This window comes from Typopeltis vanoorti, chromosome 11 (assembly GCF_054136105.1).
Source record: "Typopeltis vanoorti isolate ZY-2024b chromosome 11, IOZ_Tvanoo_1.0, whole genome shotgun sequence".
NCBI classification, from domain to species: Eukaryota; Metazoa; Arthropoda; class Arachnida; order Uropygi; family Thelyphonidae; genus Typopeltis; species Typopeltis vanoorti.
In genome coordinates this window covers 15982339-16002666 of record NC_143559.1, presented here as the reverse complement: position 1 = coordinate 16002666, position 20328 = coordinate 15982339, and the positions used below count along the sequence as shown (strand labels likewise).

General features: G+C 33.6%; 1 protein-coding gene across 7 annotated transcripts in view; it reads left to right on the top strand.

The window, feature by feature from the left end:
* LOC150101326 (tau-tubulin kinase homolog Asator-like) overlaps positions 1–20328 on the top strand; it is a 324567-nt gene that overhangs the window by 176889 nt on the left and 127350 nt on the right. For all 7 annotated transcript variants that reach the window (XM_090400432.1, XM_090400438.1, XM_090400431.1 and 4 more), the window contains 2 exons: positions 13027–13241; positions 19984–20154. In XM_090400432.1, coding sequence (XP_090256558.1) covers positions 13027–13241; positions 19984–20154 — 386 coding nt within the window. The remainder of the gene's footprint in view (positions 1–13026; positions 13242–19983; positions 20155–20328) is intronic.

Here is a 20328-nt window from a genome sequence, read left to right as displayed (position 1 = left end):
CAGTGAAACTATTTTCCCCTCTTTCCACGCCTTCGGGACTAAGCCAGACCCGAGACTCAGATTAAACAACATGGTCAAGGGCACTGATAATTCCTTAGCCACTTCATGCAAGACCCGTGCCGGTATATCATCCAATCCCACAGATGTATTCACATTAAGGTTCTGTAATAGACTATTAACCTCCACTTGATTCATCACAATTCCCGTATAAACTAATGGTTCCTTCATTTTTTCAATGTCACCAGTTGGATGATATACTTTTGCAAAGTGCGCGTTCAGTAACTCCACTATATCGACTGGTTCAGTGAACTCTTTACCATCATCATTCCTTAAAATCATTTTGCCATGTACAGTTTTTTTCTTGCTTGCAGCATATTGAAAGAACTGTTTGGGATTCTCTTTTGCTTGCATAGCTAGTTTCCTTTCATAATCGACTTTTGCTGTTTTTACCACACTCGTTACCCTTCTGGCCTGCACTTTATACCGTTCGTGTGCCTGCAGGTCACCCCTTTCTTTAAATTCCCTCCACAGTTGTTTCTTTTTTTTTGCAGCTCAAGCTTAATGGTGTTATTCATCCATTTAACCCCTACTTGTTTCACTATTCGGACCTTAGGTATACAATCAGCCATAACCTCCTGTAAATGCTCTTTGACCACTTTCCATGCTCTATCGACGTTCAGCCCTTGCAGTTGTACATGCCATGGCACTGATCCAAGCAATCTCCTAAGCTTGTCATACTTGCCAGCACGGTAATTCCACATATACCCTGTCTTAATCACAAATTGCACACCTTTAGCCACCTCCCAGGTCAAGACCTTATGATCACTCTCACCAATAGGTGGCAACATGGTCATATTCATTACAGTCAAATTTTGAGATGCAGTTACCAGGTCAAGCACTCTCACACCCCTGGTATTTTCAATTACATGCTGTTTCAGATAGTTATCCCTTAATAATTGAATAAAATCCATTTCCTTCCTCACATGTGTCCTCTCCTCCTTCCAATCAATGTTACCATAGTTGAAATCCCACATAATAATTACCCTCCTTCCACTCATTTCATCATTTGTTTATGCATACCATCTCCACCATCTATTCCATCACCTGCTCTATAGCAGCACTCAACTGTATATTTTATTTTGCCAGTGTCAATCTCACACCAAATAGCCTCAAATGAGCTCCTTTCACTATCCTGCAATACTTCAATTCTCCTTGGCTGCAGTTCATCAGCTATCATTAAAAACAACCCTCCCCCAATTTTATTCTCTCTGTCCCTCCTAAACATACTATAACCTACACATTCTATCCCACTAACTATATCATCTTCCGTCAGCAATGTTTCACTAATGCCAATAACCTGTGGCCAGGAAGAGCCAATCAAGGCCAAAAATTCTTCCTTCTTGTTCCTAATACTCCTGGCATTAGTATACATGAATTGCAGTGATCCCTTTGTCCCACCCCTATCTTGATGCGTTATTCTAAATGTCCCATTCCCATTTTTTGTCCTTAGTGCTAGCTCAGGTACATTATATACATTTTTACACTCAACTGTCTCACTGATGTTTGGATATCCACTTCCCCCCCTCCTTGGTAGTTCTAGTTTCCCTGGTTCTGCACATCCATTTTCACTTCATTCAGCAACACTTTTTCCAGTCTCTGCACACCAAGTCCATTCAAATGCAGGCCATCCATCTTGTATAAGTCCTTTCGCCCATCAAACTCATTCCACACGTCCACGAATTCCACACCACACCGTCCGCATAACCTGCGCATAATGTCATTTGCGATTATGGCCCTCCTTCTAAACTCCTCTCTGTCATACCGCAGTAACAGACTCACCATTCTAACTCTGTCACTCTTTTCTTTCGCTACCTTTAACAATACTTTCTAATTCCTCTATCAGGTGGTTTTTTATTCTGTAATGTATGGTGAAGTTATTGATTTTCATTTTTTATCTCACAAGATAAAAATTATTTTAAGTTTTCTTAATTTGATAATTTCAGTGTTTTTCGCTTTAGCTTCAAAATGAAAACACATCAATTTACAAGTATGGAAATACTCAAAGAAATTTAAACATAACAAAGCAGTTCAGTGCTATTGTCCAAATCAGATGTTAACCTCCCAACCGACTGGTGTGGATGAAATAGTCAGCTCTCCCTAGCTTTTTTCATGGATCAAAACTTCGTTGGCATTCTGCCTTTTATCATGCCATTACCTTCCTCTGCTGTTAACCTCGTTACCGCTATTCTATAGCCATTAGTGGATTAACTGTTGCTGAGTGACCTTTGTGTCCTCCTGTCTTTACGTCTATTGTGTTGCTTGAATTTCATTTACTGACCTAAGTTATTTGACCTTTTTTGCCTCTAAAAGGATTTATTGTCTCTTCCCAAATATTGAAATGAATTTCACATATGCGAAAATAATCGATCCTGAAATGACCACCGATCAGCCTTTGCAATGAATCTATTTAGTGATAGTAAATTTGGTGTATTTTATTCTACAAATCAGTGCATCAGAAGAGCTGCACTGATTATTCTTTCACTTTACTTATAATATAGAAACAATTTTTTTTGAATTTCAGAAATTTCTAATGTTTGTTTTGAAAATATGTCAAATATTTATATTTTTAAATAATATTTATTGAAATAATTATGCCCTTTTGCTTTCGTTTCTAGTCAAATAGCATTATATGGATCATCACATTTCAGTTTTAGAAACGATTTTTTGTTATTCATAAAGACAAAATAAAAAGAAAATGCTTAATTGCATTACTCGGTTTCTGATTGTGAATCTTTTTGGTATCAAAAATTTATATCCAATGATATTTTAGCAGTGATTCTTCGCTTTCGTCTTTTATTTATTTATTTATTTTTATTATGCATATTACGATAATATCCAGTGCATATCCTCATGGATATGTTGAAAATATAATATGAAAAATATCATATACGGAATAATTCAAAATTTTTGCTCATTTTGAAGATTTTCTAATGCTTTCCCCCCCCCCCCCCCCATTATCCTCTCCTGGAACTCAATTGCATAACTACTCTAAATTTCTACAGGTTTGAAAGCTTTTCTATACGGTATTCAAAATCTATTACTTCATTTTACCATTTTGACAAAAGATATACCTTCTAATTCTGTACTGTTTATTTGCAATCTAAAACCAGCTGTTCTACTGTCTGCTGAAATTATGTGAAATTTTAGAAATAATATGCTATATTTTCACCATGCAAAATTGTTTATATGCATACCACACAAAAGAAAGTTCAGTACTATTATTTTTGTTTGTTTTTCTTTTAAAAAAAATCTAAATATTACTTCTGCTGCTGGAAGCTATTTCTGAAATAATCTATGTCTTATAAATACTTGGTAATATCCTCTTAGCTGGAGGAAAAGCTGAAGGCTTATTACTCTCAGTGCTATTGAGAAAGAAAGGGGAGAACACAAGTCGCACTAAAGTGCCTCAAGCTGTAGTGCAGAATACATCAAGAATGTCTTGTTTCCTTTTCGATTGTTGATTGCAGATATCCTAACAGAAATAGTGATGTTTCGTTTACATGCTTATACATTATTTATGCCAAAATAATTTCTTAATTTATAATGATCAGTTTCACTTTTATTATCGAAAAATTAGAAATTATTTCATACAATTATCTTGAAAAAGAGGATTTGAATTATTTTCAAAGAAAAGGTGCATATGCGTTTCATAATCTTCTTTTTTTTGGGGGGGGGGTATAGACCTAATCAATCTGCAGATATTTCAGAGAATTTATTTCATAAATCGTTCGCAAGACAACTGTTACAAATGTAAATCACTTGGGGAATATACCCATTCATTTTAATGTAAAATAGTAGCAAAGGTTCAGTTACTTTAGATATCTAATCTAGAAGAAAACGTTATGTCTGCTGATATTAGAATCATGCGAATAATTTTTCTGACATGATTTCTCTATTCATTATAATGTAACCAATTTCCAGATTTTTTCTCTCCTGCAGACTCTGTTATATGCAGTGATTTCTTCTTTGTACTACAAGAAAAAAAAAATCAGATAACAGAAGAAAAATATGTAGTATTTTCTTTTCCACTGGCTGAATTTACAGTGTTCTTTCTTTGTGTTTTGAAGAGAAAGTGCAAATGACTTTTTTCTTACTATTTTTAGCATTATAACATCTGATAGAATTATAAGAGTGAAATTTTACTGTTTTTCTCCCACACGAGAAACAGAAATAAGGTAGTGATAATATTGTTGATTCTGTCAAACTTCATTGTAGCAGAAATTTTTATTACATAACTTTGTAATATATATATATATATATATATATATATATATATTACAATCTCCAAAACAAGAAATTTGGAACCCATATCACATCAATGTTGAGTGTTGGCAAGGTGAAAATGTTCACGTTATTGTTTATATATTTCATTTATTAACTAGGGGGACTATGCCCAACCCCCTGTGTTCCGGACTGGTAGGCCGGTTCTCCTTGAATTCTGATGACTCGAACTTTGAAGACTCGAAAGGGGGTTTACTTCCCCCCACCGCCACTGCACCTACAGCACCCAACCACCTGATTTCGGACTGGTAGTCCGGTTCTCCTTGAATTCTGATCACTTGAATTTTGAAGACTCGAAAGGGGGTTCGCTGCCCTGGTGCCTACGGTGCACAATCCCCTCAAGTTCTGGACTGGTAGGCCAGTTCTCCTTCAATTCTGAATAACTCAAATTTTGAAGACTCGAAAGGGGGTTCTGACCCCTTGCGCCTAGGGTAGCCCCCGAGTGTCGAGTCTTCAAAAGGGGGACTCCTTCCTCCTGGTGCCTATGGTGCCCAACCTTGAATTCTGATGACTCGAATTTTGAAGACTCTACACTCAGGGTAGCCCCTGAGTTTCAGAACGTTTCAAAAAAACGTGACATAAAAAGGCTTATCATTTTATATATATATAGGGTAGATTTTATTTTATTATTTTTTATTATTTTGGTGAAATACTTTACCTGGAATACTCTTTCCAGTTTAAGAGGAACTGGAAAGAGTATTCCAGTTCCTTTTATATTTTATTCCTTCAAAAATATGACTCTGTGTTATAAAAAGAACTTAAAAATTAGCCTTCAAGATGAAAAGGAAACAGTACATTCAGGTATCCCTCTATCAATATTTGTAGTGTGAAAAGGACTGTTTGATGATGCTGAAAAGAAACATTTTTTATTTCATACTCTTCAGAATTTAAAATTCTTGAACAGTGTGGAACACCCTAAAGCAAGGGTAAACACACAAAGCAGTTTTACACTCAGGGCACCAGATTTTTGTTTCCTTTTTGATATTTTTTATTACATAACATTTGCATGCAGGTTTTTTTTTATTAGCCGTTGGTGGTAGATTTTCAGGATAATGGTTGGAGTTAGCAGCGTTCAACCGCAGATGTCTGGCAGGATTGCCTGTTTTTCTGCTTGCTGAAGAAGGTGCATGCAGCAATGCTTTCGCAATTTCTATTCTGTATTCTAGATATGTTATGGTAGACAAACATTTTTTCTTTGTGCAGGAGGAAACTGTTCCAAATAACAAAATCCAATATGTGTCCAAATACTTTTTTGTAATATTTTTTATTCTGTTTCCTTATTACAGAGTAGAATGATAGCTGCTGATCGCACCTGTCGACTCCACCCATAGTGCCGTTGTATGCACATACAGCAATGGGGTTTTCTTTCCTCAGACCATGCTTCTCCACGGATTCCGTTGATGGATTGTGCAGGGAAGACAGCAGAAAAACATCTTTTTGTCTTTCCAACATAGTACAAAGACTTTCCCTCGCTGATAAGCTCAGATTTCCCCCTTCAATAGCTTTCCTGAAGCCAGATCGGAGATATGTCTCGCCTTTTTGCTTTTACAGTACCATAACTATCTGTACGATGCTGTAAAAGCAAATCAGCGAGTTCAGGACACATAGTAATTATCCATTGTAATGCAGTAACCTTTCCCAAGTAAAAGGTCTAGTAACTGCATTACTGTATGCGTCGACAAGGGGCGATCCGAATATTTATCATGCTCGATTACAGTTTGCTTTCCCGTATAAGGTTTGAAATCCCAAAGATATCCACTTTCCGATTTGCAAAGCATAAAAAAATTTTACTCCATACTTTGCTTTCTTTTTGGGAATATACTGCTTACATTTCAGTCTACCTTTGAATGGCATAAGGCATTCATCGATTCTCAAGTCTCTCTCTCTCTACATTTCTGACAGATTTTCATCAGAAAATCATAAAGTTTGTTGAGGACTGGGCAAGGATGTGTTGCCTGATCATATTCCTCATTATTCTGAAAATGCAAATACTTCATGATGAGACTGAATTGTTTTTCAGTCATAACATCATGAAACATTGGCGTGTTCAGAATCCAGTCTGTAGACCAATACATTTCGAGAACGGGCTTTTTCATGATACCTTGCACAATCAATGCAGCACACTAAAGAGCCTCAAGCAATATCTGAATATTTTACAGCAGAAATTTATTGTTTGATTTTCCACTTTCTTTATTCTGATATTGCATTTGAAGATAATAGTGATTTTAAATATTAATTTTGCCTATTACCGAATATCACATAATTTCCTGATTTATAATAATCAGGAAATAATATATATATTTTCTGATTTATAATTTGCTTATTTATAATAATCACCACATAGTTTCAGTATCAAAAAATGAAAGTTATGTGGAACAATTACTAGAGAAAAATAACGAATTAAATAAAAACTGTACCTTTGTTTCAGGTGTGTAATAGTGGGGGTGGGGTAACTATCAGAGGCGAAATAAAGTTCAATTCTATTGTGAAAGGAAATGAAATTTCAAATTTGATTCATTTGATATACATATTTTGAATGATACAAATAAGCAAATGTATCGCTAACTTTAAAAATTAGAGAATAAAATATCTGAATTATGCAGAAAATATCTACATATAAATTTAAATCATAACTGTTAATTTCATTTTGTAATGACCAATTATACAAGGAAACCAAGAAAGTGAAAGTACAAAGAACAATAGATTACTATATAATATAAAGAAAAAATTTAGTGATATGATTAAAGAATTTCATGTTATTCTCTATAAAGCAAAGTTGCTCCAACGTGTCCTAAAGGAAATCTGTGAAGTATTATTCGATTTCTATGATTTTGTACAAAAATAAAAATAATATAATCTGGAACGTCGGCAGCCGGTTTTCTTTTCTTTTTTTAAAAGAATACTTCAAATAATTATCGTGAATTAATTTCTTCGAGAACAAAGAAAAATGTTTTGTCTAGTAAGCGATTAGAAAAAAATTAGCCCAAAAAAATTAAAAATGAAATTGGTTCTCCAAGGTAAGGCAATATTTAAAATTAAGAAATTATGCAAGATCTTTATTTTGTCCAGACATTAAAATTGTATTGTACAATAAAAAGAGAAAACAAAAATATAAATAATTTCTCTATTTTTAGTCTATCCTATATAACTAAAATCCAGTTACCCAGCATAGAACAAGGAAGTGCGTTTCTTGTTTATAGGCAACTGAAAGGCAGCTACGAACGTGAGATAATCTGATTAACCGTTCTCTTCAGCATGAGGGTTTATCACACCTTCTAATGGACATGATGGTCAAATTGCACTTCTTATCTCGGTTCTTTCAACAGGTGGGCTAAATCATATCCAGATTTAGCTGGACGTCTATTGACGTCCTGGCCGTTTGGGAGGTTAAGTGATCGTGCACTAGTAGACTGATGAAGCATTCATATTCATGAATCATGTTTTAAAAGAAGGGCTTAGGAAAATGCAGAATGATCAAGTAGTTCAAAGAGAATTAAGGCTGCTAAGTCAATTTTAAATTTTGTATAACAAAATTGAGTGAAATTATGTCTAGATTGGCCTCTGAAGATGGAATCCTAATTCAAACAATTACTAATAGTCCTTTTATATGGGAATAAATTTAGAAACAGAATTATGCGTTATGAAAGAACCAGTTGTCTTAATTAATTTTGAACTTCTATGAACATAAAAAAGAAGAGCAATATCAAAAATTAAAGGATTAACAGAATCAGATCAGTTCAAGCTTACATTGGATGATAGGACCCGTATTGGAAATCATAGATATTTAGGTATTGTAGTTCAATTAAGATTACAAAAAATTTGTAACTTAGGATTAGTTTGCATACCTGGAAAAAGTTCTCAATTGATGTTCAAAATATCATCATCAAATTCCTGATATGTACCTGCAGGGGCTGTACATGATAATTATGTTAGTACTACCTGAAAATGTTACACCATTACTAACTTCCAGTCAACAATTTTCCTCCAAATTAATCTGTTACCTGTCAAGATTCCAATATTATCAGATCTTATATTTCTGTCTTTTAAGGTGCTTTTTACTGTATCAATCCATCTACATCTTGGTCTTCCTCTGGGACTTTTTCCTGCCAACCTGACAGAGAACACCTGTTTTGCTAATCTTTCTTTTCCCTTTCTGTTCCTGTTCAAAATATTATGAATGCAAAAATTTGAAATAATTAAAAAAAGAAAAAAAAATACAGTATGGCTATAACAACATGGGACAAGGGTGATACCAAAATTTGGAAAGTGAAGGCTCATTAGAAAATTTACTCCTTAATCATGCCATTCATTTAACATATGACACATTTTATAAAACTGTAATATATAACAAATACAGGGTAGTCCAAAAGTCACATCAAAGTTGAAGCTGAACTTCATAGAAATGTTTAGATTCTAATTATTCGTTTTTGCCTATAGATGGCACTCTAGGACTATTGCCACCATCGTGTAATCTATCCACCACATGTAACTGATGATTTTATCATTTAATATAACTTATAATTTTCTTTTCAAATTTATGCTAACTGATGGATGAATTATAATTATTCCTATTGTTTATTGTATTCGCTTAATGCAATTTCACTTAGCACACATTAATTGATGGATTAATTAATCGAATTAAGTTTGATTTTCCTGTAATCAGAGTAGCCAGTAAGTCCATGCTTTGAAGAGTTGCCTCCAATTTTGAAAAGATCATGCACCTGCATTCAAGAATGAGGCAGCCATTTTTAACATTTGCCTTTGTAAAGATATGGTTATAAGCTTTGTTTTTAGCAATTTAGTTCTATGAAGTTTGTCACTAATATTGAAATATTCAAATTTATTTTATGATATATGTAACTTTTGGCTCACCCTATATATTTAAATAAGAAATTGCTGAGATTCAGAAACCCTAATAATCACTAATATGGATTCTGTCACTCTATCCATAGTGGATCATTTCTAGCTAGCGGCACCCCAGATTGATTATAAACCTCAGAAAGGGTTTGAGAAAAGTCGCATCACATTTCTAGGACATTTGTTAGGGCTTGACACATTGATCCAGTTGCTAGACTATATTATTGTCTTTTTTCTGATTTCTTTTCTGATCATCCACGATCTGTCATACGCAATAGCTTCATCTCTTCAGATTTTTTTACCAGTGCTAGAATGTCCTCAAATTCTCTACTTTTAATCCATTCATTCTGTCCTTCACAAAATTGACATTGTCTTGCTTATTTTGCATATGATATTGTACAAATCTTTGTGGTGTTCAAATGCTCAAAACTTAAAGATTTTCTACTTTTAGTTCTTCTTTCACCACAAGTTTCTGGAGTTGGATAGTACTAAAGAAGAGGTGGTCCTCACCTCTTCAGTACTCTGCTTCAGTCTAACACACACTCACACTCTGTTTTATTTCTTGAAAAAAAGAAAAAAAAAATCCACTTCCTCCTCTTATCTCTGATAATATGCAGATATCCAGACAAAGTTAGGTTTTGCTTCTTGGACTGGCATACAGCTCTAACCTTTCTTAGCACAAACATCTAACATCACCTCCTCAGCTTCAAAAAAATCTTGGTTCCAAAATATTACATGTTTTGTACAACTGTAAATTCTATACAAATACCATATCTACTCAATCTTAGAATAGAATACTGCTCTCACATTTAAGATGTAACAAAAACACTTCATCTATTCCCCCCCAAAAAAAGTCTTAATCAACTTTATTAAGCTAACCAGAAGATGCCGGTCTAATTAATTGATGATTTGCTCTCTCTTTCAGAACTGCACATCAACTATTTTCTCTCATATTTTGTTTTTGTCTTATACTTCTTGTATAGAATACATTCAATTACATTGTTCTACTGAATCCACTTCTGTCATTCTTTCAAACTTATAAAAACAAATAATTGCTGGTTGGCATCCATTCTCAAGTCTTCAGACCACTTTGTGTAACTTTTCCACCTCTTTCATTCCAGTCGATTGGCTTTATTCTCTGGAACAACTTTCCTCACATTGTTTCCCAAGGAATGCAATCTCTGATCTCCAGTTCAAAGATTTTTTTTCCCTCTCTTTTGCAAGTGGTTGCAAGTTGAGAGAGAGAACTGAAAAAAGTAAGCTTCTTTTGATTCTATCTTTGATATATTAGCATACCTTCCAGTTCTGCCAGTTAATATAGTTTCTTTCTGCTTTTTAGATAATATGTTGAGATTTTGTGATGAATCTCAGCTTGCTGCATATTAGACAGCAAAACAATCCAAGTTGACTTTTATTGTTATACAGTGGTATGAGCGAACAAAAATTCATTTTTATATATTTTGACTTGAACTTAAAAGCCTCTCCTCCCTCCCCACCTTTTTTTTTTTTTTTTTTGTCTGAATATAATCATGTTAATTGTAACTGCCAGCCTAGTTGACCAAGTGGTTAATATGACTGTTCTCCTACCATTAGGTTGCAAGTTAGAATCCTACTGTAGACATAGATGTATATGAGTCTTTTTTGGGAGTAAATGAATTTCATTGTCCAGTATGAAACCACCACTATACTTATTGGAGGCATGAAATTACTTGAAAAAGTTTTATGCTTGTTCTCTAGAGCAGGGTTTCCAGTCCAGGTAAAAATGTATTTCAAATGCAAAAAACAATTACAAAAATTAATAAAAAAGGAGGGTAAAAAATGTAAATGACTATACAAATCAAGTAGTAGCAATAAGAGTCGTAGTTCTGTGAAATGGTGATGCATATTAAAAGTATAAGAACGCATTTCACGCATGAGAATCAACAGGATCCTCTTGTTTATGTCAGCTATCTTTGATAAAAAATGCATTGGAAATGTTCTGAAAAAATTCAAATGGTTGATATTGTTGAGTGTTTGATTAGGTCTAGTATAAAGGCCAATTAAATAAGCTCCTATGTTCTGACTTCTGCAACTAGATTGCCAGCTTTCTCTGTGGTTATGCATTTTATGTAATTGTAGATATATCTTTATCCTCAAACATTATGATAAAGGATATTTATCCTTTATCATAAAATCATCATCTGATGATGATTTTATGGTTTTAATGGTGCACGGACATCAAAGTTCATACTGCACCATATCAAAGGTTATAGCAGTACACAAGGTAAGACAATCGCAAACATCCATGCCCACAACAGAATTTGAATCCACAACCTGTTGGGCGTTAAGTGGGTATGCTAACCACTGAGCCAACCAGGGTGATGATGTACCTATTCTGCATCCTTCATTTGACTGCAGATCCAATCTACGGTTGCCCACAACAGTATACAATGCACTCCTTTTCTCAATTGACACAGAATATCAAGTTTTATGACCTTGAATTCTGATTTCCATCATTCATTGGGATTCTGACAACCTTGCTGAGTTCTTGCAACTCAGTCCCTTTATTCATAACAAAAAAAAACAAAAACTTATTTTTGGCATTTCTCTAAAAATGTCATTGAGAATTCTCTGCTTAGGATAGAATTGACCACTAATCTTTCTTAGTATCAATGCATTATAAGCATTACATTTTTAACATCCAAGAAATTAGGTTTCTTGAGGTATTACTTTACCTCTGAACAACTATTAACTCTATAAAAATCCATCCAGTCAGTGAATACTGTTTTAACATTTGGAGTGGTGTTTCTAAGAATGTATAATACTCCATGGTCACAATTCAACTCCAAATTTGTGAAGCAAATTTTTCTCTTCACATCATTAATTCTATCGACTGCTGTTTTGAACAAATATCTTGTCATATATTTCCTAAAGAGTAGTCTACAGGTCTTCAAATCAAATGAACTCTTAACATTTTTTCTTTCTTTCTCAACTGTTAATTCATTCACAGTACTAATGTACCATAGTTTAATCAGCCTTGTGTGTATGGGGAGGGGGATTACCATAAAAAATGTTATGTACTTTTTTTTATATGATTCCTATTTATGAAAGGTTAAGCCTCTAGTACTGCAAGTAGACTAAGGATTTTATTTATTTTTATTCTTTTTACAATCAGGTAATTATTTTTAATTCAATATTTAAAACTAAGTGTTAATATAAATGGGAATATTGGCATTATTAAAATACTATAAATGATATTGGGAAAGTTCACATCAAAATAATGCTTTATATGAAGGCTGCACTTTTAGTATATGAATACTATTACTATTCAGAATGTTTGTTCTTTTATCTCGTTATTTGCATAATGTATAAAAATACTTTAGTATCTTGTTGAAAGTTTTTCCACTTGGTTATACTATAAATTAAAGATGCCAAGAAGTTATATTCTTGGTTTAAACCTTTATTCAAGTGTAAGCAAACAAAGTTTGCACGTGAAATCACTTCACCACTGGGCAACGTGTATATAGAAGCTAATGACTTCACATCAATTGCCTTAGTAGCCCATAATGCAATGCACATATCCTTATAGAATGTATGATGCTTTGCATTTTGAGCAGGGATACTACCAGCCCTTTATTGAGATTTAGACCTTTATTGAGGTCTCATCAATGGGAGTAAGACCCAGAAGTGGTCTTGCTTTCTCTGATGCAGAAGAATACCAAGAATATAGCTTCTTGGAATCTTTAATTTATACTTTAATATCTTATTCTAAAATATTGCATTGTAATTATGTAGGAATGATTTTTCAAAGTTTTCCAAAAAAAAAAAAAACTGTTTCATTTTCCATAGGCAAGGAACATGTTTGTAGATTTATTGGTTGTGGACGTAATGACAGATTTAATTATGTTGTAATGCAACTGCAAGGAAAGAACTTGGCAGAACTACGCCGAAGTCAACCACGTGGTGCATTTAGTCTTAGCACCACTTTGAGGCTTGGACTTCAGATATTAAAGGCTATTGAAAACATTCATGATGTAGGATTTCTTCACAGAGACATAAAACCTGTAAGTTATATATTTTGTTTGACATAAGTAGCCTCGATTTAATTTAGTTTAAGAGCAATAATTTTTATTCTCACTTATTAGTGAGAATGGAAGGTACTATTTAAAACTTAGTAACTTGACAATAATAATACAACTATTAGTTTTGGTTTTAAAAAAGGTAAGTAGGGTAAAAGAATAAAAGGGTGGGTGAGTGGAGTGAAAGAGTAAACTATGCTTTTGGATGCCAAGACAGCTAGACAGGGAAAAGGACTTAAAATTTGTATTATACCTATAATATAACAGATGCAGATTTTAAATATGACATATAAGCATGTACATTTTGAGCATAATATAGGAGCAGCACTATATGAGTGAACCAGCAAGCAAATGAAGAAAGTGGACATTTCTTTGAATGTTTGTTTTGTAGTTTTTTTATTTGAATTATGGCTGGAAATAATTTTGTGCTGTATTACATCTAAAATTTTACAGATTTTGAGGTGTGCAGCAGAAATGTTCTCTATCCTATGGAGTATAATGAATTGAGGAAGTTGGCAGGAGTTAATAATCAGTGATTGCTCTCTGTTAAACATTAATATTCTTAAGGATGTTTTGAGTATCTCTCCAGATATGCAAGCAGCATTCAGTACTAGGAATAAGTTGAAATTTATAGAGGGTTAAAGAAATAGTACCTAGAATAGAAGGGTAAACTTGATTTTTGGATGATAATACAGCTAGACATGTTAGGAGAAAATCATTTCTTGCTTTGGAGACCTTAAGTGGTATTTATTTAGCATATGGCTTGCACGTGAAAAGTTAATTACAATAATCTTTAGTATATATAGACATTTAAAATAAAATAGACAAGATACTTAAACATAATATAAAACAGTCATAAAAAAGACACTCAGGAATAGACCACAACTGTACGTCTAGATTGCTTATCCAATCAACTGCACTTGGTGGCCTTCAGGACACTGGCCTTCATCCACATCTAGTGTGGATGAAGGCCAGTGTCCAATGAAGTATGAAAAGTAAAAAAACAAATGGAGTAGATTCTTCTTTGTGAAAAAATGAGAAGCATTTGAGTTTGGAGGAAACTTCAACCACGTCATCCTATTCTCCAACAGGGGTAAGATAAAATCATCATTTACAGAGTAGTTTGGTTTGTTTTTTTTTTATTTTAATATACATCCTGCATATATTTAGTGACATTAATTCTACATTTTCAGTTTTACGATTTCATACTCTTTTAGTTCTTTCTTATGTCTCCCATTATTATTTGCATTCATATTTCCATGTTTTGTGTTCTTTATGTTTGGTTCCTGCCAGTCCTCTGTATTCTGTTTCCCATGATTTCATTTATGTATGTATGGTTCTAGCCATACATCAACATTGTCATGTTATCAGTGTATATTTTCCTGCCATTCTCCTCATTTATTAATCATTATGACATCATTGCTAGAAATTCAGTTTACTGTCCTTTACTGTCATGAAGGTTTGAGTTCTGTGGGACTCAAAACTACTTTCTGTGATCCAGAAAGTATATTGAAAGTTTTTTGAGCAAGTAAATCAACATATGCTTTGAGAGAAGACAGAGAAAAATGTTTGGAAGCAATGTGTAAAAGTAGCTAAACAAAAGTCATGAGAAGACTGATAAGAATATAGATATTGTACATTTATTAGGAAGATAACAAAATGTTCTGGAGGCTTTGAAAAAGTTTAGAAATGGGGGAAAAGTATTGTAATATGAATCGTAGATGATGATAATAGTGATATGAAAACTGGAAAGATCTAGATTTTTGGAGTAATTACTTTGAAATATGATTAAGTGAAATATGGTTCTGCTTACATTCAAGAGAAATGTAAGCAGAACCTGAAATGTCGAAAGGCAGCTAGAGTTGATACTTGATCAAAAATGCTGATCAGACATAAAAAATTCACATTGGCTGCACTAAATAATTCAAAAGAATATTCAGAAGATTGAATTCCAGATATTTGAGCACAGATCTTATAGTGCCATCTATAAAAAGGGAAATAAAACAGTGCGAGAATTACAGAGGAATTTGTTTACTGAGTATGCAAGCATAACATGAAAATAAGAAAAATTGTGAAGGAGAATCTTTTAGTTCAGGCCAAATTGGGATTGTCAGCAACAGATATTCACTTTAAGACAAATAATTGAGAATCGTGGGAATATAACAAGAATGTACATATAAGTTTTATAGATCTGAAAAACGCATATGACTAGGTGCCAAGAGAAAAAAAAACTTAAATTTTGCATTTATGTGATATAAATGAGGCATATCATGCAATACATAATCTATATTTGAGTTGTAAGTCTGCAGTTAGAATTGATGTTACAGGATGACGATTTGATGTTGAATTGGGTGTGAGACAAAGGTGCATGTTATCTCTACTGTTATTCAAATCTATAATGATCACATTATGAAAGAAAGTAATCTTATATCAAAATTGGAGTTATTCAACTCAACTCTTTACTTAATGCAGTTTTTTATACTTTTAAATAAAACCAGTCCAAATTTTTAGGATTCTCTAAATAATAAATTTATTCCATAAATGTTATAACAAATTTGGTAAGAAAATCAGAAGTTAAAAAACAGACTATGACAAAGGAATGCTGAAAACATTAACCACATCCTGAATTTGGAGACCTATAGTACAATTAAATCATTTCATCTATTTAGGCACAATTTTTAGTAATGATCACAAGTTAAATATAGAAATAGACGAGAGAATGAGCAAAGCTGGTATGATATGAAGTCAACTGAATTCATATTGAAATAAGAGAGAAATTAGTCACTAAACTAGCTATATACAACACAGTCTTCAAGTCAATTTTAACTTATGGTTCTGAAAGCTGGTTAAAAATAAAACTTGATCTAGACCAGAGACCACAGATATAAGAGTTATAAGAAAATTTAGGAACATGAATAGATTGCATCGATAGCAGAATCATATTAAAAATAAAGATATTAGAAAAGAAATTGGAGGTGCTTAAGGAGCAAAGTTGTATAACTGAGAGGAGACCTTCACATAGCCTTTAAAGGAATGCGGAGAACCGACCAGGGCTTCTGACCTAATGTCCAATCCTCACCTTCTTGTGGTGCATCCTGTTGGGTATCTACCTGGATACTAAACGGAAGAGGATGCGCTTGCAATTTGGGATTTACCCAACCAAATTGTATTCTTATAGGCTTAAACCAATATACAAAATGATGGTACAACATGACAAAATTTCATGCCTGTGGAGTGTCACCCAGTTAAACAAGGCCCACATTGTTTTCGCCAGGGATCCAGGGCGAACAGCGAGTCAGCTACTGGAACAAATCTGAAAGCACACCCTAACTCAACATCACAAGAGTTAAAGATCAGTACTATCAACATAAGAAGCCTGAATGGCAAAGAAATGGAGCTAGCTGAGGAATTAGATAAGTACCAGATCGACATAATAGGAGTGACTGAAACAAAGACAAAAACTGGTGAGATCTTTCTGAGCAATAAATACAAAATGTTATATTCAGGCAATGACAATCAAGGAAAAGAAGGGATAGCCATAGTATTCAACACTAAATACGATGCTAATCTTCTTGAATGGCAGGCAGTCTCAAGTAGAGTGATGTGGGCAAATATCAGAATGGGGAACTGGACAATGAGAATTATTTGTGCCTATGATCCCACAGAAGGCTCTACTAAGGTAGAAGTGGAGAAATTTTTTGAGGCTTTAGAGAAAGCTACTGGCACAATGAAAAAGGAAAAGTTGGGGATCTAAATAGCAGAGTAGGAAATGATTGTCAGACACACAAAAATGTTTTGGGAAAATTGGGAGAAAACAGCAAAGCTAATAATAGTAAATAATAATAATAGCAAATGCCTGTTGGATTTCTGCTTAGGACATGGGCTGGTTATTACTAACACCATGTTCTAACATAAAAATTTGCACAAATTCACATGGAGAGAAGAGGCAAGGAATAAGAAAAATCTCATTGACTGTGTTATTGTTGATAGTGATGTTTTCTCCCTGGTGCAGGACACCAAAGTGTACAGAGGATTTGAAATTGGAAGTGATCACTATTTAGTCTTGAGCAGAATAAAATTGAATTTCATATCGAAAAGAATAACATGTAAGAAAGTTTTAAAGCGAATAAAAGTTGAGCAGCTCTCAGATGTGAACTGTAGACTAAAATACACAAAGATTATTGGAAAAAAAATGAAAGAGTTTGAGAACATGAACCAAACCTTGGAGATTCAGTGGCAAACCTTGAAGAAAACATTGATTCAGCCAGAGAAGCATGTCGTGAGGTTGTCTGCAAGGATAGAAAAATCAGAACACTATGGTGGTCACAGGAAGTTAAAGAGGAAGTGAAGGAAAAGAAAGCATATCAAAAGTTCCTGGCAAATAAGTCAGCTTGTGCAGAGAATACAGAGACAAATGTAAGAAAGCTAGACAGTGTGTAAAACTAGCTAAACAAAAGTCTTGGGAAGACTTTGGCAAGAACATAGAAAATAAATATCAAGAAGGTGGCATTTCTTGATATACTAATCACTCAATCTTCAGATAATTCACTATCTTTTCTATTTCTAAAACACACACACACACACACACACACACAACGTACTGGAAGATATGTCCATGAACAATCGCATTAGCCAGCTGAAGATTTTGGAATCTTCAAAATGCTAATTCACAGAGTCGGGGCTATTTGTTCTAGTGACGCATCCTTTACCACAGAACTTAATGTAGGACATAATTCTATGGCCAATGGCTTCATCTTCTACAAAATGGATAAAATACTATATGCTATCTTAAAACATATGGGAGCAAAGCAACACTATCCGTATTCCATATATCTGGGGTATATCTGAAAAGACAGCTGAAGTACTAAAGAAATATTACTTTCACACCACATTAAAACCACACTTCACCGAAGTGTGGTTTGAATGTGGTGTTGAAAGTTAGCAATCCTGATCTTCTCACCTTAAGACAAACTCCATCACATACTGGAGTGCATGAAGTACCTTTTAATTGTATTATGGCCTATATGGAAACACAAAAAGATACATTAATATCTGCCTCAGAGAACACGAGAAATACATTCAGCTATCATTATAGCAAATCAGGGCGGGCATATAATGCCTTGGACCATGCACTCATTCTCTTCCATCTAATAGAAGATAACCAATGTGCTATACAGATGCTCCAAGTCAGAGAAACTATTTTTAGAGTCAGAAATAGCTAAGTAGCTAGTTAATAAATAATAATGGTTTAATTGTAAATCTGGTGTCAGACAAGGATACACATTATCCCTTCTGTTATTCATTATCTATATGGATCACATTATGAAGGAAAGTATTAAACCTGATATCAAAATTGGAGATGTTAATGTCAGCTCCTTGCTTTATATGGATGATGTTATACTTCTAAATAAATCTGCTAAAAGTCTACAAGAATCCCTGACTAAATTGAATAACTATTGTAATAGATATGTTATGAAGGTCAGCAATAACAAGACAGAAACATTGAAAGTATCGACTGCATTATGAATGGAGAACCTATAGAACAAGTAAAACATGCCATTGATGCCATCTGTTCACATCCCCTAATCTTTCTCAGGTCTCTCATATCTGTGGTCTCTAGTCTTTAGTCAAGTGTTTTACTTCTAACCCAGCTCTCAGATCCATAGGTTAAAATTGGTTTGAACACTGTCTTGTATACAGCTAATTTAGTATTTTGACTAATTTATTTCTTATTCCATATAAATTTATTCAGTTGACTTCCTACCATGCCACCTTTGTTGATTCTGTTGTCTATTTCCATATTTAATTTACCATCTTCACTAAGATGATAACTAAGACAACAGAATGAACAAAGCTGGTATGATACAAAGGCAACTGAATAAATTTATGTGGAATAAGAAATAAATTAGTCAGAACATTAAATTAGCTGTATACAAGACAGTGTTCAAACCAATTTTAACCTATGGATCTGAGAGCTGGGTTAGAAGTAAAACACTTGACCAAAGACTAGAGACCGGAGATATGAGAGACCTGAGAAAGATTAGGGGTGTGAACAGATAGAATCAATGGCAATATCATATTAAAAACGTAGATGTTAGGAAAGAACTTGACATTGTTAGCATGCAGGAATGTATTAGCAGAGCTAATACATTCCTGAACAGAATGGGAGAGAAAAAATTAGCAAAACAAGTGTTCTCTGCCATGTTGGCAGGAAAAAGACCCAGAGGAAGACCAAGATATAGGTGGATTGATAGTAAACATTGCCTTAGAAGATAGAAATATAAGATCTGATGATGTTGGAGTCTTGACAGATAACAGATTGATTTGGAGGAAAATTGTAGATAGGAAGTTAGTAATGATGTAAACTTTTCATTTATTATCATATCTTGTACACCCCTTGAGGGTAAATGTGAGGAATTTGATGATGATGATTGAATAAAAGTTAATTTTAGTTTAAGTATGAAATAAGAATTTTATTTCATACTTTAACGTGGTAGTTTATGAAATACATAGGTATTCTATAGAACAACTAAGTAGTTTTAGTTAAATTATATGAAAATATATACGTCAGAATATATGAAAATATGATTTTCACTTTTTTGCAAAACTTTTTAGTAATAAATTGCTAATCATATATTTGTCAAGTATCAGTAGTAATCATTGATTTTCATGTTTCAATTACTTATCTCTTTTCCCTGTTTCAATTTTATTTATGCATGTGCTTTAGTCAAATTTTGCTGTTGGACGACTACCGAACAACTGTCGCCGGGTTTACATGCTGGATTTTGGTTTAGCACGTCAGTATGTGACAGCTAATGGTGATGTTCGACCTCCAAGAGCAGCTGCAGGTTTTAGGGGTACAGTTCGTTATGCTTCGGTAAATGCTCATAAAAATAAGGTAATCATTATTTACATTTTGAATCCATAATTTAATTATTATTAAATATAATTTGTATTTAATAAAGTAGCTATAATTTTTAAAAATAAATTTTCAAAGTAAGGCATATTTTCTGAGAATGCGTTTACCAAACCTGTGCTAACAGAATGGTGTTCATATGATATAAGAATGAAA